This window comes from Lepidochelys kempii, chromosome 3 (genome assembly GCF_965140265.1).
Source record: "Lepidochelys kempii isolate rLepKem1 chromosome 3, rLepKem1.hap2, whole genome shotgun sequence".
Classification (NCBI taxonomy): Eukaryota; Metazoa; Chordata; order Testudines; family Cheloniidae; genus Lepidochelys; species Lepidochelys kempii.
The window spans coordinates 50331588-50356746 of record NC_133258.1 but is presented as its reverse complement, the minus strand read 5'-3'; the positions used below and the strand labels follow the sequence as shown (position 1 = coordinate 50356746).

Genomic DNA, 25159 nt, shown 5'->3' with positions numbered 1-25159 from the left:
TGCATTTCAGTATTTATTTAGATGTTTAAGCTCTCGCACTAGATTTTACAAGCTGGTGAACACTGGCAAAATTATTTCTCCCACAGAACTATAACCACACGTTCCCAAGACAGTATAAATATATGGCTGAACTAACATTAGTACACACCACTTTATCAATTACATAATAAAACAAATTATCAAGTATCCAAATATTAAGTTACGCAGCTCAAAAGGCATACAAAATATTACAGGTCTTCCCAGTTGATAGCAGAAACTCAAGGGGAAAAAAAACCCAAAACAAAAATAATCACACAACAAAGCAATAGTTGGTAAACAACTTTCAACAGGTACAGTAAAAGAAATTACAATATCTTCAGAAATTTTATGATTAAGAATTGTTTTAGCTACAATAACTAAGCATTTCTACATTTTAAAAAAATATTTACTAAAGTAAAGGGCATATTCTATACTTCCTGCACAAGACAAAGGCAACATTTTACTAGAAATATTAAATAGCCCCTCCCATCCTTTTCAGGCCCTCTGTTAAGTTGCACATGAAGTGCCAAGATTAATTTAAATGTAAGGCTTTTTGTCAGGAGACATTAAAGACTGTGTGCTTCTGTACAATGTAAAGAATTATTTTCTACATGAGTAAAGAGAGAATCGATGTATTTGTAAAATGCAGAGGTTTAGATAATGGAAGGGTTATTGAAAGACACCAAAAAAGTCACTGTAAGTCTTAGTAAAAATCAAAGATTGTGCAAATCCTGATATTCTAGTGCGATTGCGGGAGACAAACATACAGTGAGAGTAGACAGATTACCATATAGGCCCTATCCTCAATATTGAAATGATTGTAGGAAAAAGGACAAATGTAAGGTCCAGATAGTTGTAGTTCACGCATCACAAGAACTACACTGTAATTTACAGAAAAAATATAGATATTGTGCTGGGTTTTTGGCACCTAAACTCTCTACACTTCATACTGTGACAGATTTTATTACTGGGAAATAGATGAATAAGAATCAGCTACATGATTCAAAGATAATTCAGTTGATACAAATTATGACCAAGGAGACATTTCAAAGACAGCATACAGCAAAACATTTACTAGTTCTCCAAACAGGTGGATATTAACTTACACAGACAAGTTGCATTTCTGCCATACTTTTAACCTATAAAGACTCCTAAGGAAGCTTCAGTTAGCCTATTTATCAGCCCTACATGTCTTTCTGCAGGTAGTTTGCCTAATTCTAGTTTCCATCCTCTAGCTCCAAAGCAGCAGCTCCAAAGGCATCCTGGCTTTACTGAATACAACAGTTGTTTCGGTGACCATTGGAGTCTTTAAAACGCAGGCGCATTTTGGGACGATATTTCTCCAAATACAGAAGTTGCTTGCTATTAAAGGCTCCGCGTCGCTTCCTAAACAGAGATAGTTGTTAGAAAATCATCTTTAGAAACAAAACAACATCACTTTCTGAAATAAAATATAGTTCCTGAAATAACAACGTTCATGGGAAAAAAATAATGGAAAAAAAACTCCACTCTTTAAGATAGTTGAGGGCAAACGATAGTTAATGGCATGGTAACCAGAGCAAGGGAATTATTTATTTTTTTTAAAAGATGTAGCACCAAGTTGCAGTCACTGTAGTTTTTTTTTTTTTCTTTTATCTTATTTAACCATACTCTAATCTCCTTTTCAGATGGCATTCAGAATTTGGTGCTTCAGCAGATGTACTCTAAGGCAAGGCTTCTGCACACTAAGCATTCTCCTGGATCTCGGGAAACCCTCAGGAGGAAAGTGGCAGTGCCTAGAACCACATGAAAAAGCTGTTCTTTTGTGCTAAAAGAACGTTAACTACACTTGCTTAGTACCTCATTGATAAATTCATTCAAAACATTAAGTTACTGGAAAAAATCCTCTACTTTGGAAAAAATGTATTGGATTTGAATCAGAAGCTGGTGGCAGTGATAAAAGCACACTCCGTTTATGCAACCCTACAAAAAAAGTTGCCACAAATGTGGCCTTTTTAAGAATTTTGAACATATGGTCATATTAGAACCCAACTTTGTCAACCTTCATAGCATGGTTTAAGGCTGACCTATACAGCTTGTTGCTTGAGGTGGTGGTGGTATACCGGTAGTATTCTGTTTTGTTTTAGGAAATGCCATCAGGCTGGTGAGTACAAACCAGGGAGTTGTGAAAATGGACACAAGACAGACTCACATCAAACTTACAAACATTAAGCTGTCAGAGTGTTGAGCAAAACCAATTCAAAACTAGTCTGAACTGTGGCATCTCTCAAGTGTAGTTAAGATCAGATAATTGGTAAGTGAAATCATGTATCCATATTTACTCTTGAACACGGTTATGAAAATAAGATTTACAATTCAAGAGGAATTGTTTCCAGCTATCAGTACTACAGATTCAACCTGAGTTCCAAGTGTATTAATTCTCTTGCATACCTACCACTCTGCAGATATGACTAACGAAAAGGATGTATTAATGGTGTTCTGTTTGGAAACTTATCTTTCAATTATGAAAGCTAAAAAGTTTAAAAACAGAGCCTGAAGCACACATTAACATTTCACATGGCTCATGTAAATACATCAAGTGGGTGTGATCTGGGCTATGGGCCGGTGGTTTAAATGTTTCAGACTTAAAACCTTTAATTGGTTTTTCAATATTACTTAGGAAATAAATGTACTGTATGTTTAAATCTGAAGAACAAGTTTCATAGCAACATATTATCTTTATTCTCCAGATTCCTACACAATGCCCTTGTGTATACTGTTATGTTTGATAGACGAGTCTCCCCTCACTATCTACTTTAGACTTAAAAAGAATGAACAGACGCAAGTTTAATACGTACTGCCTTATAAACTGCACTGCATCTTCATACTTCATTCCACATTCAATAAGTGCAAGGGCAACCAACACTGGAGCTCTGGAAGAACAAGAGAAGTCTTTAGAATGTACATGGCAAAAGAGTCAAATTTTAAACCTCAGCAGATTCTTTTCAAAGCATATAAAATGGCTCTTCTATATGGATTTAAGTCATTTATATCTTCTTGATTCTGACACAGTATACAAATTGTTTTTGAAACAACTCTAGGAAATAGGAGAAGCAATATGTTAATGAGATTGACCAAAAGTGACATTTCAGGAGATGAAGGACTATGGCATGAGTAAAGTGGCTACATTCTTTAGGTGTTCATTTTCAGACTGCAATTTTTGCAAGAAATCTCTTTGGAGACCGTGTTTTCCTCATGTGAGTCTTCACTAACTGACACTTTCAACCCATTTCCCAACTCAGTTTTGTTTAACAGTTGTAACGATCACAGCTATTTAGAAACAAAACTTCAAATTTAGTTAGAAGCAATTCTTCTCAATGAAATCTATGCTCTAAAGCAAATTTTTAAAAGCAACTGCAAGGTGGACTACAGAGAATACCTGAAAAGTCTTAACTGGTGAAAGTCAAATTATTTATGCCTATCTTTAAACAAGAGACAATTTTTCCCGACTTGCCAAAGTGTTCTTCAGATTGATAAGTATGAAATATTTCAGTCCAAAGTGAAATGTTTTCAGAGTTAAACACTCAAAAATATACATTTATATTGGAAGATGTAATTATGGCTGAGAAGTCACTTTCATATCCAAGAATTTGAATCTTAAGTAGTGAAGTCAAGCAACTAGTATTTGGTATTGCTGTCAAGGCTTGAAAGTCCACTTCCATGTCAAAACTTTATGAGCAACTGCTGTCAACTTCTGCAGAATATGAGCTCAATTAAAAAAGAATGTCCATCTTACAACTGAAATAAGCCTTCAAAGAGAAATATAATTCTCCACACTGCAGACAGCTCCAATGCCTGCTGATGCTGGATACTATCTTGGGCAGCAGAAAGAAAAACTGATTAGTCTTATTTTTCAGTGTTATTCAATAAGATTAGGCAGTAACTGAAACTGACAAGAATTAGGTCCATTTCACTCTGCTATTGTTTGGGAAAGCTAGAAGCAGCAAACACACATAGGAGCTAGTCACCTGAGAAGACTTAAAACCCAGAGGCCGACACAAGAGGGAGTAGAGCACCAGAGACACCCCCTCACAGCAGTCAGAAAACTTTAGTAGACACACACGACCAGGAAGTTCTGGGGTGCGAAAGGAAGGGGAAAAAAGGTACCCCTTCAAGTAGGCCAAAGAAGAAAGTCTTGAAATTTAATCATTCATACGATAGCCTATGACTAGTAGAAATAAGATGGAGTCCCCCAAAAGGATCTAGGGACCGAGCTCCCCCCCCCCCCCCCAAAAAAAAAATCTCAACACTTACACTCTTTCCCAGCTACCGGTAGGCAGGTGCTTGATTCTCACCAAATGTTATCTCTGGACAGTGCCACCACCCTCCTTAGAATCATAGAATATCAGGGTTGGAAGGGACCTCAGCAGGTCATCTAGTCCAACTCCCTGCTCAAAGCAGGACCAATCCCCAACTAAATCATCCCAGCCAGGGCTTTGTCAAGCCTGACCTTAAAAAACTTCTAAGGAAGGAGATTCCACCACCTCCCTAGGTAACGCATTCCAGTGTTTCACCACCCTCCTAGTGAAAAAGTTTTTCCTAATATCCAACCTAAACCTCCCCCACTGCAACTTGAGACCATTACTCCTTGTTCTGTCATCAGCTACCACTGAGAACAGTCTAGATCCATCCTCTTTGGGACCCCCTTTCAGGTAGTTGAAAGCAGCTATCAAATCCCCCCTCATTCTTCTCTTCTGCAGGCTAAACAATCCCAGTTCCCTCAGCCTCTCCTCATGAGTCATGTGTTCCAGTCCCCTAATCATTTTTGTTGCCCTCCACTGGACTCTTTCCAATTTTTCCACATCCTTCTTGTAGTGTGGGGCCCAAAACTGGACACAGTACTCCAGATGAGGCCTCACCAATGTCGAATAGAGGGGAATGATCACGTCCCTCCATTTGCTGGCAATGCCCCTACATATACATCCCAAAATGCCATTGGCCTTCTTGGCAACAAGGGCACACTGTTGACTCATATCCAGCTTCTCATCCACTGTAACCCCTAGGTCCTTTTCTGCAGAACTGCTGCAGAGTCATTCGGTCTCGAGTCTGTAGCGGTGCATGGGATTCTTCCGTCCTAAGTGCAGGACTCTGCACTTGTCCTTGTTGAACCTCATCAAATTTCTTTTGGCCCAATCCTCCAATTTGTCTAGGGCCCTCTCTATCCTATCCCTACCCTCCAGCGTATCTACCTCTCCTCCCGGTTTAGTGTCACCTGCAAACTTGCTGAGGGTGCAATCCACACCATCCTCCAGATCATTTATGAAAACATTGAACAAAACCGGCCCAAGGACCAATCCTTGGGGCACTCCGCTTGATACCGGCTGCCAACTAGACATGGAGCCATTGATCACTACCCATTGAGCCCAACAATCCAGGCAGCTTTCTATCCACCCTATAGTCCATTCATCCAGCCCATACTTCTTTAACTTGATGGCAAGAATACTGTGGGAGATCGTGTCAAAAACTTTGCTAAAGTCAAGGAACACGTCCACTTCTTTCCCCTCATCCACAGAGCCAGTTATCTAGTCATAGAAGGCAATTAGATTAGTCAGGCATGACTTGCCCTTGGTGAATCCATGCTGACTATTCCTGATCACTTTCCTCTCCTCTAAGTACTTCAGAATTGATTCCTTGAGGACCTGCTCCATGATTTTTCCAGGGACTGAGTTGAGGCTGATTGGCCTGTAGTTCCCAGGATCCTCCTTCCTTCTCACTATCCCACATCCATCTGTGGCTATAGTTATAAGTCCTCTAGCTTCTAGGAGTCTGGCAATATTTCCAAACAGGAGGAATGGAAAAAGGTAACAGAAAAAGGTGTGACACTGAGAACAACTCAGATATTTTAAGATTAAAGAGCCAGAAAGGAAATGACAAGAAGAGCAAGGGATGTAGCTAGTTGAACGAGTCAAATAATACTACGAATATATTCAACTAATATATTCAACAATTTTCACTGGTATTTTCTGAATAAGTTATTCAACAAGCTTTTTTGTACTACTTGACCAGCGTATAGAACTGGTCAAGTACTATTCAGCAAATAGACTAAATACAATTTTAAAATTTTCTGCTATTTGACCAGCTCTAGTAGCAAGTTTTTTTAATTTATATATATAAAAAAGTTGATTAACAAGGTTAAAGTTAGAGCACACTGCTGTTTTATTCCTTTAAGTAGCAAGAAACAGTTGTGAAAAGGCATGACAGCACAGGTATTTTCACATTAACTACTAGGTTTAGGGCTTGCCTACCATGGTGTTATTCTAGAATAGCTATTCTGCTTTAAAATTCACACCCTACTTTAATCCAGAATAAGGGTTTGTGTAAACATGAGATCTAATCTCCATCTCCCAGCCTATAAATTCCAGGTAAACTCTGAGGTTGACTGCCGGGCACTTCTTATATTTCTAGAAAGAAACTTCTTATATTTCTACAAAGAAATATTTATGCCTAAAAATTGAAAAAGCCTTCACTATCTCTGTTCCAAAGGGTTCTGATTATTTTAGAGTTTCACTTACCTCCCAAGACCAGCAACACAGTGTACAGCAATACAACAACCAGGTTCTTCACGGAATTTAACTTTCAGGAGGTTTAGCCAATCATCAACAATCTGGTTGGATGGTGGAGCACCATCATCAAAGGGCCAATCCTAGAATGAAAGGCAAATTTCTTCCACATAAAGAATCAGATTCTACTATAGCTGGGAACATTAACCACTATGAGAAAGTGACTTCCTCAATTGATAATCCATCCCTCAACTTAACCCCTTAGACTGAAGTTCCTGTCATTAGATAATGAAATACAGCTGAAAGGTATGATTTGTATTCAGAGGTAGTTCATTCAATTAAAGACTGACATCTCTCTGTCAGAACACAAGTAGCTTCATTCTATGATTACCTATGTTGGTTACTGGAATACAATAAAAAAGTTTCATGCATGTTAAATACATTATTTTCATTCTCTTGTAAGGTACACCATATCCCCCTCCTTTTGGGAAATCTCATTTTAGTGGCGAATACCCCAGGGTCAATTCTTGACAAGTTGGCAATACAATAGCAACAGCAACCTAGCTTCAGTGGATACGTATTTAACGTTTTCTGAACTATCTGCTTTTAATAACTAAAGTGTATATTCACTTTTCAAAATTAAAGTAGCTGACTAGCTACCCCGCTCTCCAACTTTGAGATTTGTACAATTTCAAGAGTGTACAAAATCAGATGCTAAGAGGGATAAAACTGTGCTGCTAGCCTAAGCAATATAAAGAAAAATAGACTTTTCAATATGCATACCTATGTAATAAGACACACTCCATTTTGAAGTCTACAGTATTATTGTTTGCACAGCAATGCTTCATATGGCCCATCACTGTACTGAGCCATTTTCTCTACTGTGCCCAAAACTCTCACTGAAGCAATTCAGAGCAACCCCGTGTTGCTCTGAACTACACCAGCCGGTAACAGCCCCCCCACTCACCAGCTGAGAATAGGCAGAGTATTGTAGCATTCTGAACACAGGGTAAGATGGATGTGTGGCCAAATATTCAGTGTTTCCACTGCCTAGAAATCCAAGGACTGCTCCACACTAGGGGAATTCTCAATATGAAGATTAGGCTGCCTTCTGGCACCTTTGCACTCCTGGAGCAGACATCTGTACTAGTCTTTCTGGTCTCAAATTTGCATCATTGCTACAGTCAGTTCAATTCCTGCAGTGGCAACAATGGTGCAGTGGTTTTTAACTTTTTACATAGAGATAGACCCTTGCCACCTTTGTAACTAATATCCAACAGAACTCATCTCCCATTTAGCCATATGGAAGGTCTGGACCACCTTGTCCCCAACATCTGTTCATGTCACCACATTAAGAACCCACACAACAGTGGAAGGATTAGTGTAGAAAAGACTTCAGGAAGCCACCAAAGTTCAACACTATCATCTAACCATGCCGACAGGTCTCAACAGTCCTGTACTTGGCACTGAGGCCAGTGCCTTGTCTACATTAGCACTTCCCACCACTGAACTGCTAAACATCTGAACCATTGTGAGCAATTGTGGGAAATTTTGGCTGTGTGTGCCTCCCCAAATTCTGCCCTCTCCTGTTTTCATAGCAGACCCATATCAGTTCCAACATTAGGGAACCCTCTACTTCCATTTACCTTTGCCCCAAAGACATGAGACCAAATTTAGCCCCTAAATAAAGTAGGATAGTCCTATTAATAAGCTTTTAATGCAAAAAAAAAAAAAAAAAAAAAAAAAAGCGCTAAACAAGCCCTGAATTTCCTGTGTTTAAAAGTCAACTTTTGGGAAGGGATAGAGCACTATACTGCAGTGCACACTGGTTATCTGCCCACCCTAAGTGCTTAACATTGCTCTCACCAACTTAGCTGAAATAGTGTTACCAAGTGGATAATTATTCCAGAGTTTCACTAGCATAGCCTGCAGATTATAAATTCCTAAGCATAGGCACGTTATATTGTTCTGTTTATTAAGTGCCATCTCCATCTACCAAGTCCAGTTACTCAGGAAGCATGCTTGCAGGATGATTTGGGCTTTGAAGCGATAAGTCTCACCTTTCAACTCTTAATTTAAGTGCTAGGCTCTCCTTTTCCCCCTGCCAAAAAAGTTAAAGTAAGGAAGATCCAGGAGAAATCTTAAGAGTTGAGGTCATTCATGAACGTGCAGTAGACATTAACAGCTTGTGAATGTTACAGGTCTGATAAAGCCTTAAAGTGAGTCTTTTTAAGCCACTCACCAAAACCTGAATGCCTTCTTTTTCCACTAGTGCAGTGTCATACGTGGCTTCACATACTCTTACTACCGTGGTAACGCCGTACTTCTTAAGTTCCTAAGAAGGAAAAAATTACTTTGTTTTATAATCAGCTGACGTGACTCTCTCAGCAAGGCAAAGACAAGTATTTTTTGTACTTTAATAGTATGAACATCTTTCGTAAGTTTCAATACGATTCCCTTCCACCCCACCCACCAATTGTCTTCCATTTGGTAAACAATGTTTAAAGTGTAGCTCTTGTTATTTTGTTTACTTCATTGTAAATCAGCATCAGATGCTGATCCTCAAAAAAATTCTCAAGATACAAAGTTTGAGAGTTTCTTAAATTGGCTCTGAGAGTAACACAGAGTTCTAAACAATGTGTTGTGTATTACAGTAATAACAAGAGGCTCCAAACAGGATTAGGACCCTATTATGCTAGACACTGGTCAGATTTAAAAAAAATGTCCCCTCCTGTGAAGAGTTTACAGTCTAAACCAGATTAACTGAAATTTTAAGCAACACATACTTAAAACTAACTATGGAAATGCCAGTTGAGATTTTAAGATACTACGGGACACACTAATATGCTTTTTCCTGTGATCCTTTGGACAAATCACTTAATTTTTGTGACTCAGTATTCAGTCTGTAAAGTGAGCATATTACTGCAGAACCGATTATTTTAGCACAAGAGAATGAACAATGACATTAATGTTACTTCCAGCTGGCCACTACAGGAATGCTGCTTACCTACTGCCGGAAGCATTCAGTGTAAAGTTAGTTTTCACTGAATATCAAGTCAGTAATAAATCAACAGTGACTGCTTCCAGACTGTCAGAAGGTAAAGAGTTAAATTACTCTAGTCATATTTATTTTTTATGGCATATTAAAAAAGCTAAGCTAAAAAACAGATGCAAAAATAAATCTATATGATGCCACTGAATGAGAATTGCTGTTATTATTTTGAAATAAGTTTAGGGTTCCCCACCCTAATGTTTTAATCAAACGCAAGCACCTGCATCTCTGGGTTTTTATTACTCAGGAAGCTGAAGTTAGCCTTTCAGCCTTCAGCATTTTAGTTGTCTTTAACTAAAGCAGGCTTCTGTTTATAACTAGTCGTTATGGAAGCTTTATCTTGTATTGCTTTACGATAGCTTTTTCTTCATCAAGTTTCACTGTAATACATCTTCAGCTGACTCTGTTCTATAAATCACTTCCTGGGTAGCAAAAACTACAACTGCAGATAGGAAAATAGTCTTCATCTAACTAGCTTCAACATGAATTCTCTCCTCTCTCTGAGAAACTGCTAAATTGCCTAGGTGTGAGGAAGAGAAGCAATATCCACGTTGGTTACAGAAACTCAAAAGAGGTGGTGGTGGTGCCGCTGCTGGTGGTATGGGGAGATTAAGTTAATCGGCTATAACTAGCTGCATCTTCAGACATGGAACAGTGATCTACAGGAACCTATCCATGTTTCTTGATAACAGTGGAGAGTATGAATCCCTTTATGAGCCTACTGGCCTCCCAGAAACAGGATTTTAGAGAGTTGTGGAGATAGACAAGCTCAAGTACTTAAAAAAAAAAAATTGCTATTCCTTTGTTTGTATAGTGCCTACTGTGACTGGCACTTCTGAACACTGCTGTACTACAAAACTAATGGACTCATGAATAATCCTGAACAAGTATTCCATGGTGAAACCTAAGATAATGAGCAAATTAGTAAAAGAGCTTTAGCTTCATAGTAGATATGAATGATGTTGCTTGCCTGTTAAGATTGTTCCTCTTATATACTCAGGATCTTATCTAGTGATTAAAGCACAGAAACGGGAATCCGATCTCTGTTACATACGTCTGCCAAAAGTTTCTTGCATGATCAGCAAGACAAACTGTGTCCTCTTTCCCACAAATGTAAAGTGGGGACAAACACCTACCACACTTTGAACTGAATTGAAACCATGTGACTTTGACCCTTTGGAAGGAAGACACCATTAACTGTCAAGAAAGTGCATATACAATACACCTTGCAACCATATTGTCCTTGGCTGCACTGTTACTTGTGGAGGGCCAGACTTCCATTGGAAAACCCATATACTAGCACAGCTTCTGAAGTAACTTGGTATGTGGCACTTCTCCTTTAATGTCATTATTGAATCAGTGGCAGTGAAGAACTAAGCTTTGTCTCATTTTAAGCAGCAAATACCCTTACTGACCACTCATTAACAACTTTTTCATGTAAGGAGAAGATAACTAAGACACCATCAGGGTTCTGCATTGCTTCAGTTAGATCACACATTCTCTGCTTCCTGCCTGTTCTGCAACTGTTTGTTGGTGATAGCATCACTATGTTTCACTTAAAAAAATGGATGAGGAATGATCTCCATATTTATAATTTGGAACTCTGTAAAGCATGCCTCATTCCTTGAAAAGTTTCTATATCAGTGGTTTTCAACCATTTTTCATTGGAGGACCCCCAAAATTTTGTAGACGTAGTCTGCAGACCCCAGGTTGAAAACTGGTCTATATTAAGTCTTGAAGCAAAATGAACAGTAATCAAGAGTTGAGTTTGATTGGTTAAAATAGATTATTATTAAATATGAACTAGTCTAAGCATTACATGTATTGTAAATAAGCATTCCGTCCAACAGACCTTACCTCTATAAATTTGTTTAAGGTTGCATTGGTTGGATTGTGTGTGATAAGAAATCTCATGTTCTTGTAGGTGATTTCCACAGGAGCTGGGCGGTTCATTCGTGCCATATTAATTTAGTTAAAAAACATGCAACAAGATTGTGAAAGGATTAAAAAAATTCTAATACAGAAATGATGTAGTGAAACTGAAGTCTACTTCAATATACTCCACTTGAAAACTTTCAGTGTTGGCAAGTATGAAATTGGGAGCAATGGGAAATGAAATGAACCTCCTAACAAGAAGCAGCAATTCTTCAATCCAGTAATACTGAGGCTGGAAGGCAGTGCGCTGAGGTTTACCCCATCCAGGTCTGAACTCCTTTGTCAAATGCTCTGCCAATTTCAATTGAACACTTCTTATCCTGGTTAATTGCTCTTATGGGGGCTTCTTGGTGGAGTAGTAATGAATTTCTACAGTTCACTTGTCTGCATAGAGGTCGTGCTGTGCCTGGCAGTAGTCTCCACTGCCCTTCAGAAACTCCATAAATGTGTGACCAAGAACACCACAGAACTGCTGTAAAGAGGGGAAGAAAAACAAACAAAAAACAAGAAGTTACTTCTATCACTGTTTTAAAGTACAAGTTACTTGAAGACATTTTAATATCTATACAAAAAAGTAGTCTCACTTGGAATATATCTTACAATCTCGTACAACTAAAGCTGTCCTCAAAGAAATTACCTTTAAAAAAAAAAAAAAAAACCTAGATATCACAGTAATACAAATGAGTAATATTTGGACTTCAGAATTACATTTTCAAAGATCAGGTATCGAATCATACAACTGGAAGGAAAGGTCATTTACTCCAGTCCCCTGAACTCATGGCAGGACAAAACGGTATTTCTAAATTAGTTAATACACCAACATTTTAAAAGTTGCATAAATGAGAGAGTTCTAACCAAACTTTTATTCAACAGTTGTATTTCTATAAAAAGGCTACATTTAAGAGCACCCAGAACAATCTGAAGATAAGCTTTCAAATCAAGACAAGAATATCAGAAAGCAGACACTGAAATTATATTCATTGGAGATTAGTGCATCTTTGAAGTCATATTAACTTTATCTCATGCACAATACTTCCAGTATCTGCTGTATATACTTTCCAGTTTACACAAAACGCCCAACCCCCTAAATGGAATTCACACCCTTTGAAAGGATAAGGCAAAAGCAGAAGACTTGCTACCATAACATGTGCGCTTTGAGTGCAAGCATCGCTAATTCCCATTCAGCAGAGCCACTGTGAAACAGTGCCTATTACATAAATTCAAAACTTCCACATGCGCTTCCATATGTAAGACATCTGACCAATTAATGTTTCCAGAAATAATATAGCATTTTAAAAAAAGATAGGAGGATTAAAGTTGTCTAATGAAGAGTAATGTTGCAAGATGAACAGATGCATTTCAACATTAAAGATGGAAGTCAGCCATATTGGGAGTCCACTGAAGAGAGGTCTAAAACTGAAGAGAGGATTTCACCTATTAGAATGGATGTACACTATCAGTTTTGTGGGTACCTGCTGAACTTATGCCTGCGTTAGCCAGTTTTATTAGTCTAACCACCAAAACTTTCTTCACCACCAAATCATTACACAAAACCTACTGGTGTTACTAATTATAACAATGAACAACAGGCCTACTAAAGTAGTATTATTCCTAGCCGCTACACTTGCTTTATGCTTCCAAGTGAAGATACCTCATGGTATATATTGCATGGTTGGGCAGCAAAAAGGGGTGTAAGGATACCATGAATCCTGCTTTGAAGCAAATGAGCATTCATACTCAAGCAGGAATATTGAAAGATGTAGAAATGTCATTTTAAAAACTTCAGTTATTTCATACTTAGTTTACTGTGGAGTCTCATTGCAGGGATCCGCTTTGTGCCCAAACTACAACATTACCAATGAATGTAATGCTTTGCAGTTCTCTGTTGTATCGATACATAAAAGAGAAAAGGGGAAAGGAAGAACTGAGGGGGAGGCAAGAAAGTTGTTTAGCTCAAAAAATAATGGTGTGCAGAGCCAGCCACCTACTACCAAACGACTATATTATCTAGAGGTGGATACAAAAGTGCGGTTTCCACCAACAACATCCAGAGACAATGCCTCAGGAAGAAATCCAGCCATCTCCAAATTACTGGGCATGGGGAGGATCCAGGGATTTCAAACAAAAAGTCTAACCCTGGATCCTTCAAGCTACGTATCAACCAGACTATTAAGAATAAACAACGTGAATTAAGTTCCACCCTATTCAGTGGAACATAGGGGCTTTGTTTCTTCACCCTATCCAAAGTCTCCTTGATGATGTGATAGTCTCTGTGTTCTTCATTGCCAAAAAGATGGCTTCTTAAAAAAAAAAACAAAAAAAACCCAAACTCCACCCCATCCACTCACACAGAGAGCAAGGTAACGAATGCATTAGCTATCTTGCTGTAAGACCACTACCCTCATGGCCTTCCCAAACATAAGCAGCATGAAAACTGACATGATTACGAGTTTTACTGTTGTAAACTGGATAATGAATATCAAAAGTGACACACACTAGGAGTGTTTCAGCAATATAATTTCTGGCTAGCAAAAAACTTATAGCAATAGAGGTACTAAAGCCATCTGCAGATTCAGCAGGACTACAAAGCATTAGTTAACCTTCTGAGATACAGCTGAATATAATCTCCTCAACCACAATAGCCAGGAACTCACGATTTAATGAAAGCTTGTGTATTGTGGAAATTGATGGCGTACGTAATATTGTCTACTGTCAACAGATTTGAAAACTTGACAGAATAGACACGCTCTATGGTTTAAACTGAGCCTTGTCTTCAGTGATTATACACACCAATGCCATACATGAGTTTTCAGATAAACACTGAGTGAGTGATATCAGGCTAGTTAGTGCTGGGTCAAATCTATACCATATGTTGCTAGTGGGCCAACAGAAAGCACCCAGTACTCCCACCCCCCAAAATGGAAAGTCCTTAAACATAGCTATTTAATACTAGCATGGCTTCTATTGCTGCTCTTCTGAGAATTGGAGCCAGACAGGCTGCTCTCCTGGCTACAGTGGGAGAAGTCAACTATGTTAAAGGAAGGAGCGAAGCTCATGTTGATGCAAATGCAATCTCTTCTCATCGCTGCTAGCCAGAGGAGCTCAATATGGAAACTAATTCCTTTAAATGGCACTGTATTACCATTAAATTATTTTGCCAGCCTATTTTAGCTTTAGATGCGTTACATTTGACTTCTAAAGTGGACACCGAAAGCATTTTGGAACCACTTGATTTGTATTAGTCATTTGGGAAACATTCATATTATCAACCCCTATCCTCTACCTTAAATATTTCCTAGTCCAAACACTTACTACTAACCATACAGGATCTGCAGATGGTTTTGAACCCTGAGATTTTCTATGACTAGAGTCAGGTCATTGACTAGCTTTACACAAGCTTTAAGTCACCTTCCGTTTTTGCAGTTGATAGCAGCCAGTTTGTAACCCAAAGTAAGCTCCTACCACATTAAGCCTATTTGGTTCAATTTCACAAGCTCTACATTTGGCAACAGCAGTTGTATGAGGTTAGTGTACGAAGTGCATCTGAAGTGCTGGCCTATATATCTGGTACATTAAACAGCAATGAAGTGGTTAATTATCTGTAACACCTCACACAGGTTTCCACCAATTTACTTGATTTGGTTACTTAACCCTTGGATGAATGGAACTAGTTAATCTCTGTATTCTTCAGCTAGACCACCAAATAGCTCATCTCTAGTGCTCCAATCTTGACAATGCTATTTCTGTTTCTGTAATCCTCTATTACTGAATTAGAAATGGAATGTTCTTAGATGCTGAAAACACCTAACTTGTATTCTAATTGTCTGTTTGATTTAAATTTGGGTAATATATAAAATGGTGATGGTTCCCATTACCAGATATGTAAACTAGTAATCATATGAATGACTAATGTGCCAATTTATTGTGTACAATTTTATGACTGGATATACCAGGCACAGCTCAAAGCGCATGAGGAAAATGCATAACATGCACTGCTTTTAGTGTCCAGGCAGTTTTATTCTGTTCATATATACACATTGCTAATCAGTACTCTACAGAAAAAGAGTAACCATTCTATCTTAATGCCACAGTAACTCATGGTATAGAAATTGTGTACATACGCACCTCAGGTAGGCTCCACAAGATTAGAATCTTGTGAACAGCAGTGTCTGCTGGGGCTGCAAAAGCAGCCTGCGTAACGAAGTTTGTATCTCTCTTCCCCAAGGCATAGAGGGCAGAGCCCCTCAATTCCCTTATTAAAACCAGTATCTCAGATGAAGAGGACTGATTGAAACAGCATCCATCTGAAAGGTGGGACTGAGTCGCGTTGACAGTTAATAACTAAAACAGTGACTGTAGCACTGCCCTTCTGAACTAAACATTAAGTACTGCTGCTAAGTCAAGGACACAATCCTTGACAAAAGTCAAGGGTCACTACATGTAACTGCTTTACACATTTTAGATATGACAATACTCCTAAAAACAGACAGAGGATGTAGTTTCTGCTGTGAATCTGGAAGGAAAGGTTCAACAGGCATTTGGGAGCAGATAGATATGCACTGCCTCATCCATTCTGACATCTTCTGGGAGAAGATGGCTTGATCTTTTAAAGAAAAGAGATGGTGATGAAGAGACAAGACCATCATCTGAAAGGTTCTCTCCTGTCAAGGTAGTATACAAAAGCCCCATAAATATCTGAAGTGTTAAGTTTCGCCTCTCCTGGAGCAGAATGACGTTTAGGGAAGAATACAGGTAAACTAATGGACTGGTGCAAATGAATTTCCAAAACCACTTTTGGGATGAGACTTTATCTGAAATTTAACATGACTGTGTCTCTGTGAAATTGTGTATACTTGGTGAGGGATGGAGGAAGCCAAAAGAACATGGGAGTTTTCAAGCCCTTGTAGGTGATGTGATGGTTACTAAGTCCTGAGGAAGGTGGTGTATAGATTGCACTGAGTTATCTGAAAGAGGGATTCATGAAGTTTGTAAGGACAATATTAAGATCTCATGCAGGGGGTGGGGGATTCTTGACTGGCAGGTAAGCATATAATAATCACATCAGAAATCTGGATAGAGTACATGGTGAAAGATGATGAGTGAACACATGAATGACATGCAGAGATTACTGCAAGGTATACTTTGATGGAACGGATTGAAATGCAGGATATACTCAAGGATCTTTAGTATAGAAGCCTCCAATATGTCAAGATCATGCTTGGCTGCCCAAACTGACTATCTTCCATTTCAAGGAATAAATTTTCCTTGTGGAAATCTTATAGTTTGTAGAAGGATCTCTTTCACTTGTAGGAAGCAGTCTCTATCAGCAGTACTCAACTAGCCAACATCCAAGGTGACAGATGCACTGACTTCAGGTATGGATGAAGCATCTGATCTTGGTACTTCAATATTATGTCTAAACAATCCCGAAGTCAGACGAGAGGCTTAACTGACCCCTCTGGAGAACTGTTAAAGGGCTATCATGATTAATGTGACTTTGTCCCTTCTGATCCTGCATATCGCTCTGGGAATTAGAGGAATCAGAAGGAAAGCACACAAGACCATGATATAAGGAAGGCATCTTTTAACAAATCGAGGCTCATGTTTCCCCCGGAACAAAAGATTAAGCATTTAGCATCGCCCTTGGTGGCCAACAGGCCTATCACAGGATGCACCCCCCACCAGGGTGGAATGTCAGATCTGTGGATGGACTTCTATGGTGACCATTCATGATTGGTGACTGACTACCTGCTTAAGGAAGTCTGAGACCGTTGCTGACCCGGGGAGGTAGAGAACTATGAGGATTATCCCACATTGCTGACACCATGTCCATAGCTTGATGGTTCTTGACACAGGGTTGATGAACGAGTTCCTCTCTACTTGTTCATGTAATATATTGCAAATGTGTTTTCAAGCTCTGTCCTACTGAATTTTGTAGCATGGGCTGGAATGTTTGTAGTTCCAGGGCATAAATGTTGAGTCTCAAGAGTCCTTTTGAGAAAAGGGCTAGATTCAGAAGAGGGAATTATGCATTGTAATGCTAAACTTTTAGGTACCCTACCACTTAATGGAACTCACAACCCTAAGCTAGGCACCCAAGCACCCAACAGAATACCTGGGGAAAGTTAGGCACCTTAAAAAGGTTCACAGAAGCCTGCATGTTGCGAAGGGAGCCATCAAAACTAGCCAGCAGGAAATGCAAAGAAGGGTGTGACCCAACCTCCACCTCCTTACCACTCAGGATTCACAGCCATGAACCTTCTCCTGGAGCTAGGTGCCTGAATCAAGTCAGTCCTTATACTTGCCCTCTATCCCAGCGGTTAGTGCACTCACCCAGGATATAGAAGACCTAGGATCAAATCCCCACTCTGGCTGATGTAGAACAGGGACTTGAACACAGGGCTCCCACCTCCTAAATACTAGGATGTAGGGTAATCTGGGTGAGAGTCTCAGTCCCTTTTGTTGAAGTTGGTCCACTTTGTAAGAAATACTTAAATAATTGCTGGACCAGAAAGAATGACTATAGCTCAGTGGTTAACAGTGGCAGTTAACTCACACGATTAACTCAAATTAATTGCGATTAAAAAATTAATTGCAATTAATAGCACTGTTAAACAATAGAATACCAATGGAAATTTATTAAACTTTTGGATGTTTCTCTAAATTTTCAAATATATTGATTGCAATTACAACACAGAACACAAAGTATACAGTGCTCAATTTATATTATTTTTTATTATAAATATTTGCACTGTAAAAATGATAAAAGAAACAGTAATTTTCAGTTCACCTCATACAACTACTGCAGTGCAATCTCCATCATGAAAGTGCAGCTTACAAATATAGGGTTTTTTTTTAAAAATGCAGTTATGTAATAAAAAAGTCCAATTAGTCCTACTTCTTGTTCAGCCAACTGCTCAGACAAACAAGTTTGTTTACATTTGCAAGAGATAATGCTGCCCTCCTCCTCATTTACAATGTCACCTGAAAGTGAGAAGAGGTGTTCACAAGGCACTGTTGTAGCTGGCCCAGCTGGCACATTTGGCACATAAATATCTTGCAATGCCAGCTACAACAGTGCCATGCAAATGCCTGTTCTCACTTTCAGATGACATTGTAAACAAGAAGCGGGCAGCATGATCTTCTGCAAAGGTATGCAAACTTGTCTGTCTGAGCGATTGGCTGAACAAGAAGTAGGACTGATTGGACTTGTAGGCTCTAAAGTTTTACATAGTATTTTTCAATTCACCTAATACAAGTACAGTAGTACAATTTCTTTATCATAAAAGTTAAACTTACAAATGTAGAATTATGTACAAAAACCCTGCATTCAAAAATAAAACTCTTGTTTTTTTACAGAGCAGATATTTGTAATAAAAAATAAATATAAAATGAGTACTGAACACTTTGTATTCTGCTTTGTAATTGAAATCAATCTATTTAAAAATGTAGAAAACCACCACAACTAATTAAATAAATGGTATTCTATTTTTTTTAATAGCTTGACAGCGCTAGTTAGCAGTCACCTGGGAGACCCAGATTCCAGCACCCACTTCAGTAACTGCTTAAGTATTTTATACAGTTTCCACAGGAGGGGCTCCAAAACCCACTCCAGAATACCACATATCCCAACAGTTAGGCACTCACCTGGGAGTTGGGAGACCTGGGTTCAAATCCCTGCTTCAAATCAGGCAGGAGGAAACTGAACTCAGGTCTCTCAGGTGCTGGGTGAATGCTCTAAACACTGAGCTACTACATAAAAGGGCAAATCACCACTTCCACTGGCTGAATTCTGGGGGTACTCAATACAGTAGACACACTTTTATGCTGACTCTGAGCATGCTTACTGGATCATGCCCCACAGACAAGATAAGCAAGTGAATGCCTAGTTTGTAAATCCTGCCAGAGTTCAGGCATGAATTAAGTGGCGGTGCACCTGCCCACCAGCAGAAATGTAGACACCTAGGGAACTTTAGCAGTGGAAATGTATGCACCTACAGGGTTAGGAAGCAGCTAAACAGTGATTTTATGAATACCAGTAGACCCTAAATGTTGGATTTGCATGCATGTCCCCCCTAGCCTGAAGTACCTCTAAACTAGAGATGTCATGTCTAATCAGTGTCATCCTGAAGGAACGGTAGACAAGGGTACCCTTTAGTGAATGTTTTCTGCAACTGTAACAAAGAACAGGAAGCTAATTTAGTTCTAATTTGCTAGCCAGACAAATCACTTCCAGGTGAACAAGGCTGGTTATGGGTTCATGCTGACATAGACAGTAAGAGGAAACTGAAGAACGATTATGGCCACCATGCCCTTAGGAAGAGGCATAGGGGACTAAGCCTGCAACCTGCATGACCATTCCCAGACACTGCTGTTCAAAAGATTTCCATCTTCTTGTGCATGTAACCAAAGAGTGTTACCCATACTGATGTACATGAACAGATACTGTCCATGCTTTTCAGTCACAAAATCGACCGATTCCTTGGAAGAAAACTTGTCCATATATCACTTCAGGCAGAAGGTTCCCAGTGTCTGGAACACAACACACTATATACTGGAAATACTTCAAGGAGGAATGATGTTCTTGCGGTTAAAGCATAGGACTGCGCTGGGAGATTGCCAGACTTCCTATATCAAGACAAGTCATGTAACCTCACATGTCCTCTGTTTCATTATCTGTACAGTATCTTCCTACTTCACAGGTAAAGGAAGCTTAATTTATTAACATGCAACCCCCCCCAACACCCCCTCACATATATGCTAACAGTCATTCATTCCCCAACGCATACAAGACATGTGTCTACTCAGACACACTCATGGAAGTTAGTCCAAATTAACTGAAGATGTGAATTTAAAGTGGATTAAATAAACCCCATTTTACTCTTGTGAGAATGCTCTTATTCAGAATTAAAGCAGACTTAATTCGATTTCACTTAATTCATTTCCAAAGCAAATTAAGGCCATGTTAATTCGGAATAAGTATCTACACTGATTTTAAATATGATTTAACTAATCCACTTTAAATTCACACCTTCAGTTAATTTAGATTAACTTTCCTTAAAGCCCCCATGTAGTCAAGCCCTAGTTCTAAATTACTCCTTCCTCTTAGTTGTCCAATGCTTCCTCTCTGCGTCTCCCATTGTAAAATTATTCAGGGCAAGGACTGTTTTTTGGTCTTGTACAGAATCATCTAAGCATATTAGTAGTAGTTAAACAGCAAGCCACTAGAATCCTGTTATCTTAATTAAGCATCTTCCATCCTTTTGAAATAGAAACATATTACAAAGACATGGTGATATATATATTTGTAGATTCATGAACTGTAAATTTTTGTAATAGCAAGATTCTGTTCCTCAAGACTAAAAAAAACAGAATTTTTGCCGATCAAAATTTTGCCTTTGTATTATCTCATTACTGTTAAATTAATAGATCTGTACATTTGAACACACACACACCCACCCCTGAGGAGAATTTATAAGCATAGCCCCTTAGCAACCTGGGTTGCATATGTAATGTGTAATTAATTAAACCTTAACTAAAATTTGTATTGCTGATATAACAGGATAATATGCCACACTAATTTAGAACTCGGTAATAACCATAAAAAACACATTTCCATATATTCAAAGCAGTGCACTTTTAGCGAAGAGCTTGTCGCTGGGGATCATTTTGAAAAGAAGAACAGATTTTGTTTAGTTGTGGTCTGTAGATCAAAATATTAATTCAGTACTCCCTACACGCCTCCATCCACAGCAGATCTCCTATTGACGTCAGAGTGAGATAGCACAGAGACCAAAGAGAAGGGAGCTTTTGTTGTACAACTAAACTTATCTATTTAGTATTTTACTGACACATTCAGGATCACTCACTGAGAAAAATATGCTCTCCTCTGGATTGCTGCTATTTCTGCCCTTGGTGTCTCCATCTTTTACATCCTTCTCTCTAAATTTCCTTCCCTCCCAACCCTTTTGCCATTCCATTTGCTAAAGGAATCAGGAATGGGCTATTTAATTTTGGACACCTGAATGTCATCTTTGGGCTTCCAAGTTGACAGCCCAATGAGATTAGTAGATGAAACAGGTGGAATTAAGACTGCTGAGTCATTGTTTCTGACAATGTGCAGATTCAAGTAGACATAACACTTGAAGGCTCCCTCTGGAGCCCGGAGAGGTAAAAACACTTAAAAAAATTAGAATCCTAATATGTCACAAGTCTGATATTTGACTACCTCTATTGTTTGTAATAAATAAATAAATAAATATACAGCTGGTTCGCTATCAACTGACACAAGTGCAGTGTGCACAAAATGTCACTGCTCTGACTTTCAAAGATTACCATCTGCTAGTTGCTTAGCTTTGCCCTCATCCAAGCACTCCCTCTCTCCCCCTTCACACACTTAGCCTCTTTACTAGTGAGGATACTTAGTCTCTCATCAGAAATCTTAATTAATACTGGATAATATTTTAATATTTGCTACTTTACAAGGGTATTACTGATGAGGAAAGGGAAACAGAAAGATTAATGGACTCAGTCACAGCAAAGACAGACAAAGCTCCTGACACTAGTCTTGTGATTGACCCACAAGACAACCAACCAACCTTGAGATCTCTTGATACCAGATACAACTACAACAGACAGTCTCTGTCAAGTTTCAGAGTAACAGCCGTGTTAGTCTGTATTCGCAAAAAGAAAAGGAGTACTTGTGGCACCTTCGAGACTAACCAGTTTATTTGAGCATGAGCTTTTAGCTCACGAAAGCTCATGCTCAAATAAACTGGTTAGTCTCTAAGGTGTCACAAGTACTCCTAGTCTCTGTCAAGTTACCAGATACATTCACAGTAGATGTCTAACCAACATTCAGCAAGTCAGGTATTTTTGAGTCTGCAAAAAAGCTACTGGAAGTTGACAATACATTTATGAAAATAGCCTTGTTTTAAAACGTATTAATATAGGTATCTCGACTGAGGTCCCCTCTCAAAAGCAAAAGAATACAAACAACAAAGGGGTTCCAAAAATCTGGTCGGAAGTAAACTAGCTAGACACTTCAACAGAGAAACAGGCCTCATATTTCTCGGACAAAGGAGAGTTACACGAGGTGCCAGGGGCTCTGGTTTCCCAGCCTGACGCAGGTATGTCTCGAACAAAGGAAGTAACTCGTCGGGTCTGAGCGGGGCTATCCAGGGGCTTGGCAGTAAGTTGCATACAGCCACGAGTGGCCCGCGTCACGGCTCAATCGTGACTTTCCAGCGGGGCTCCCCCTCCCGCGCGTAGTGAGTCACTTTCCAGCCCTCGGCTCCCTGCGACACCGCCCGGCCGGCGGACGCCCACGCACCGCCCTCGGACAAGCCTCGGCTTGTCTCGGCGCTTTCCCAGGCCGGGTCAGTGTGAAACCCCGGCCATTCACCCCGCCGTGGTGCCGGCCCCCGCTGTGTGTTAGCCCGCACCTCCACCGGGGCTGCCCGGCCATCACGGGACGGGCAGCGGGGCGGCTCTCGCCCCCGGCGGGCGAAGCGCACTCGCTGGCAGGCTGAGGCTCCTGCCCAGCCGGGCCGCACGAGGCGTCCAGGGGACGAGCTAGGTCGATCCCGGTCTTGAATCGCGCTTCAGGCAGGCTCCTGACACGAAGCCATTTTGCCACCGGGGACCAGCCGCCTCCCGGGGCTGCGGGGCGTTGGGCTCGGCCGTTGGGGGCACGGAGGGAGAGCAGCGGCGAGACTCGCACCGAGGGGAGGCGGATGGGGCCGGCTGCAGCCACGCTCACAAAGCGGCTTTGTGTCGAGCCGCCGCCTTGCCCAGGAAGAGAGCGGGGGGGGGGGACCCAGAACTCCGCCGTCCCCGTCCTCTGCTGCCGGCCCGGCCCCGTCCGCGGCTCCCCGCCGGGGAGGAGCCGCCGCCCGGCGCGGAAGGGACTCAAGGAGTCGCCAGAACAAAGAGCCAACATGGAGGAGCCGGGAGGAGGCGAAGCGCGGGCGGCCCCGGAGGCGAGAGCCCCGCACACGGGGCGGCGGGCGGCAAGACCGGCCTGGGCAGGGGTGGCGGGGCCGGTACTCACAGGAATATGGTTACTCATTGAAGACTGTAGCCTGATCATACAGCCGGGGTGCGGGCGCCACCGCCGGGGGCAGGAAGATCAGAACCAGGAGGAGCTGGAGGCGCTGGAGGCCGGGGAGCTGGCGGAGGGGGTGCGGCGGCGGAGCGGCGCTGGACCATACAGCTGCTGCGACGGCGGCAGCAAGCGGGCAGCTCTGCAGAGCGCGGTGCCAACGCGGACGAAGCGGCACAGGAGGGGAGGGGACCCGCCAGCGCCGCCTTCCTCCCGCACAGGCGTTTCGTGACACACACTGCTCCGTAACGGGCGTCGCGCCCCACCAATCAGAGCTGTCGCTTGGGAGGCGGGGCGGGGCCTAAAGTGGAGGGGCGGGGGCGGGAGGGTGTCGAGAGGCGGAGGCAGCCGGTGAGAACCGGTTCGTGAATGAACCGGCGCTGGCCGGGTTGCGAGGGCGGGGGCTACCGAGGGGCGGGAGCAGGGAGCCCAGGATTTGCCCTCGCAGCAGGGTCAGAGGAGGAGTGGTCACTGCAGTGCCTTGTGTGTCTCCCTCCGACTGGCTCGCCCCGCCTGATCCAGGGGAAAGTGCGGTGAAGCCTCTACTGGCCTGACCCGCCCACGGTGGGGGCTGCGCTTCACTCACACTCGTCAGTGGTGGTCTTTTGGCGCCCGTCCAAAAATATCCCCAGCCCTGCCCCAGCCTGTCTCATGCACGCGTGGCGGAGGCGGAGGCGGAGGCGGAGGGTGAATTGGGGCTGACTGGGTGCGGAGGCAGCTCAGCCAGGGGTCAGTGGAAGGGCCGGGAGGGCGACACTGAGCAGGGAGGTGGCCGGGGGCTGGGGGACAGAAAGGTCGTTTTACTTTGTTGCCTTTTAGACAACAAAGGGGGTAGTTACAGTCCCTGCGCAGCCCACTGCGTGCCAGAGTCCTGATTTTTTGAATAAGCCCGTGCTGATAACGTAGGTAAAGAACCACGGATCGGCAGGTGTGAAGTGAACATCCTGCATTTCTCTAGCCCCGTTGCTCCCGAAGGAACCCCCAAAATGCTAATGGACTAATAAACTATACAGAGAGATGGCTTCGTGGAGCACTGAAAAGCCGCCATCTCTCCAGTGATATTGTGGGAAACACTTTTAGAGAGACAACGTGGGTAAAGTCGTATCTTTTAATCGACCAACTTTGGCATCATTAAATCATGTTACTGATAGAGGAATGTGTAGCACAATCCCTAGCTAAATACCACCAAGCAGGGAAAGCACCTCAACATACCTTTATGTGTGCCAACCCCACCTTTATACAAAATTGCCTATTTTAGCTTCAAGGTTGCTTCTCATACTGTTCCAGATTAAACTAGTTCAGCCCTCCCTCATCCGTAATATGAAGTGACCTGCATAGATTAGTTCCCAGCATATATGAGGCTTCATTTTGGACTAAGAAACCAGACTGCTCAGATTTGTGTTTAAAACTCAGTATTTTCCACTGCATTATTCAACAACTTGTTTTGCCAGGGTTTCCCTATGTTGTATTATCACCTGTGACGCACTACCAGTGAGGGCATTAGTACAGAGG

General features: G+C 41.2%; 2 protein-coding genes across 4 annotated transcripts; both read right to left on the bottom strand.

Moving 5' to 3' along the window:
* PTP4A1 (protein tyrosine phosphatase 4A1) lies at window positions 1–11583 on the bottom strand. Of its 2 annotated transcripts, none has more exons than XM_073336345.1 (5): window positions 11467–11583; window positions 8800–8892; window positions 6570–6700; window positions 2856–2930; window positions 1–1400 (listed from the first exon to the last, which is right to left on the bottom strand). In XM_073336345.1, exons 1-5 carry the CDS (start codon window positions 11569–11571, stop codon window positions 1250–1252), a joined length of 555 nt encoding a protein of 184 aa, XP_073192446.1. In that variant the 5' UTR covers window positions 11572–11583; the 3' UTR covers window positions 1–1249. The 2 variants fall into 2 exon arrangements, with proteins under 2 accessions (XP_073192446.1, XP_073192445.1); XM_073336344.1 differs by having other exon boundaries at window positions 1–1404; window positions 11467–11571.
* LOC140908683 (uncharacterized) lies at window positions 11544–23888 on the bottom strand. 2 transcript variants are annotated; one of them, XM_073336347.1, is made up of 2 exons: window positions 23597–23888; window positions 11544–12013 (listed from the first exon to the last, which is right to left on the bottom strand). In XM_073336347.1, exons 1-2 carry the CDS (start codon window positions 23633–23635, stop codon window positions 11921–11923), a joined length of 132 nt encoding a protein of 43 aa, XP_073192448.1. In that variant the 5' UTR covers window positions 23636–23888; the 3' UTR covers window positions 11544–11920. The 2 variants fall into 2 exon arrangements, with proteins under 2 accessions (XP_073192448.1, XP_073192447.1); XM_073336346.1 differs by having other exon boundaries at window positions 11544–12016; window positions 23597–23881.
* Window positions 23889–25159: the final 1271 nt, after the last annotated feature.

Coding starts and splice junctions, on each gene's coding strand:
- PTP4A1 (XM_073336345.1), bottom strand. CDS start 11,571: ATGGCACGAATGAACCGCCCAGCTCCTGTGGAAATCACCTACAAGAAC. Junction 8,893..11,466: donor CCTTAAACAAATTTATAGAG/GTAAGGTCTGTT, acceptor TTTCCTTCTTAG/GAACTTAAGAAGTACGGCGT. Junction 6,701..8,799: donor AAGAAGGCATTCAGGTTTTG/GTGAGTGGCTTA, acceptor CTTTCATTCTAG/GATTGGCCCTTTGATGATGG.
- LOC140908683 (XM_073336346.1), bottom strand. CDS start 23,635: ATGATCAGGCTACAGTCTTCAATGAGTAACCATATTCCT. Junction 12,017..23,596: donor CAATGAGTAACCATATTCCT/GTGAGTACCGGC, acceptor CCCTCTTTACAG/CAGTTCTGTGGTGTTCTTGG.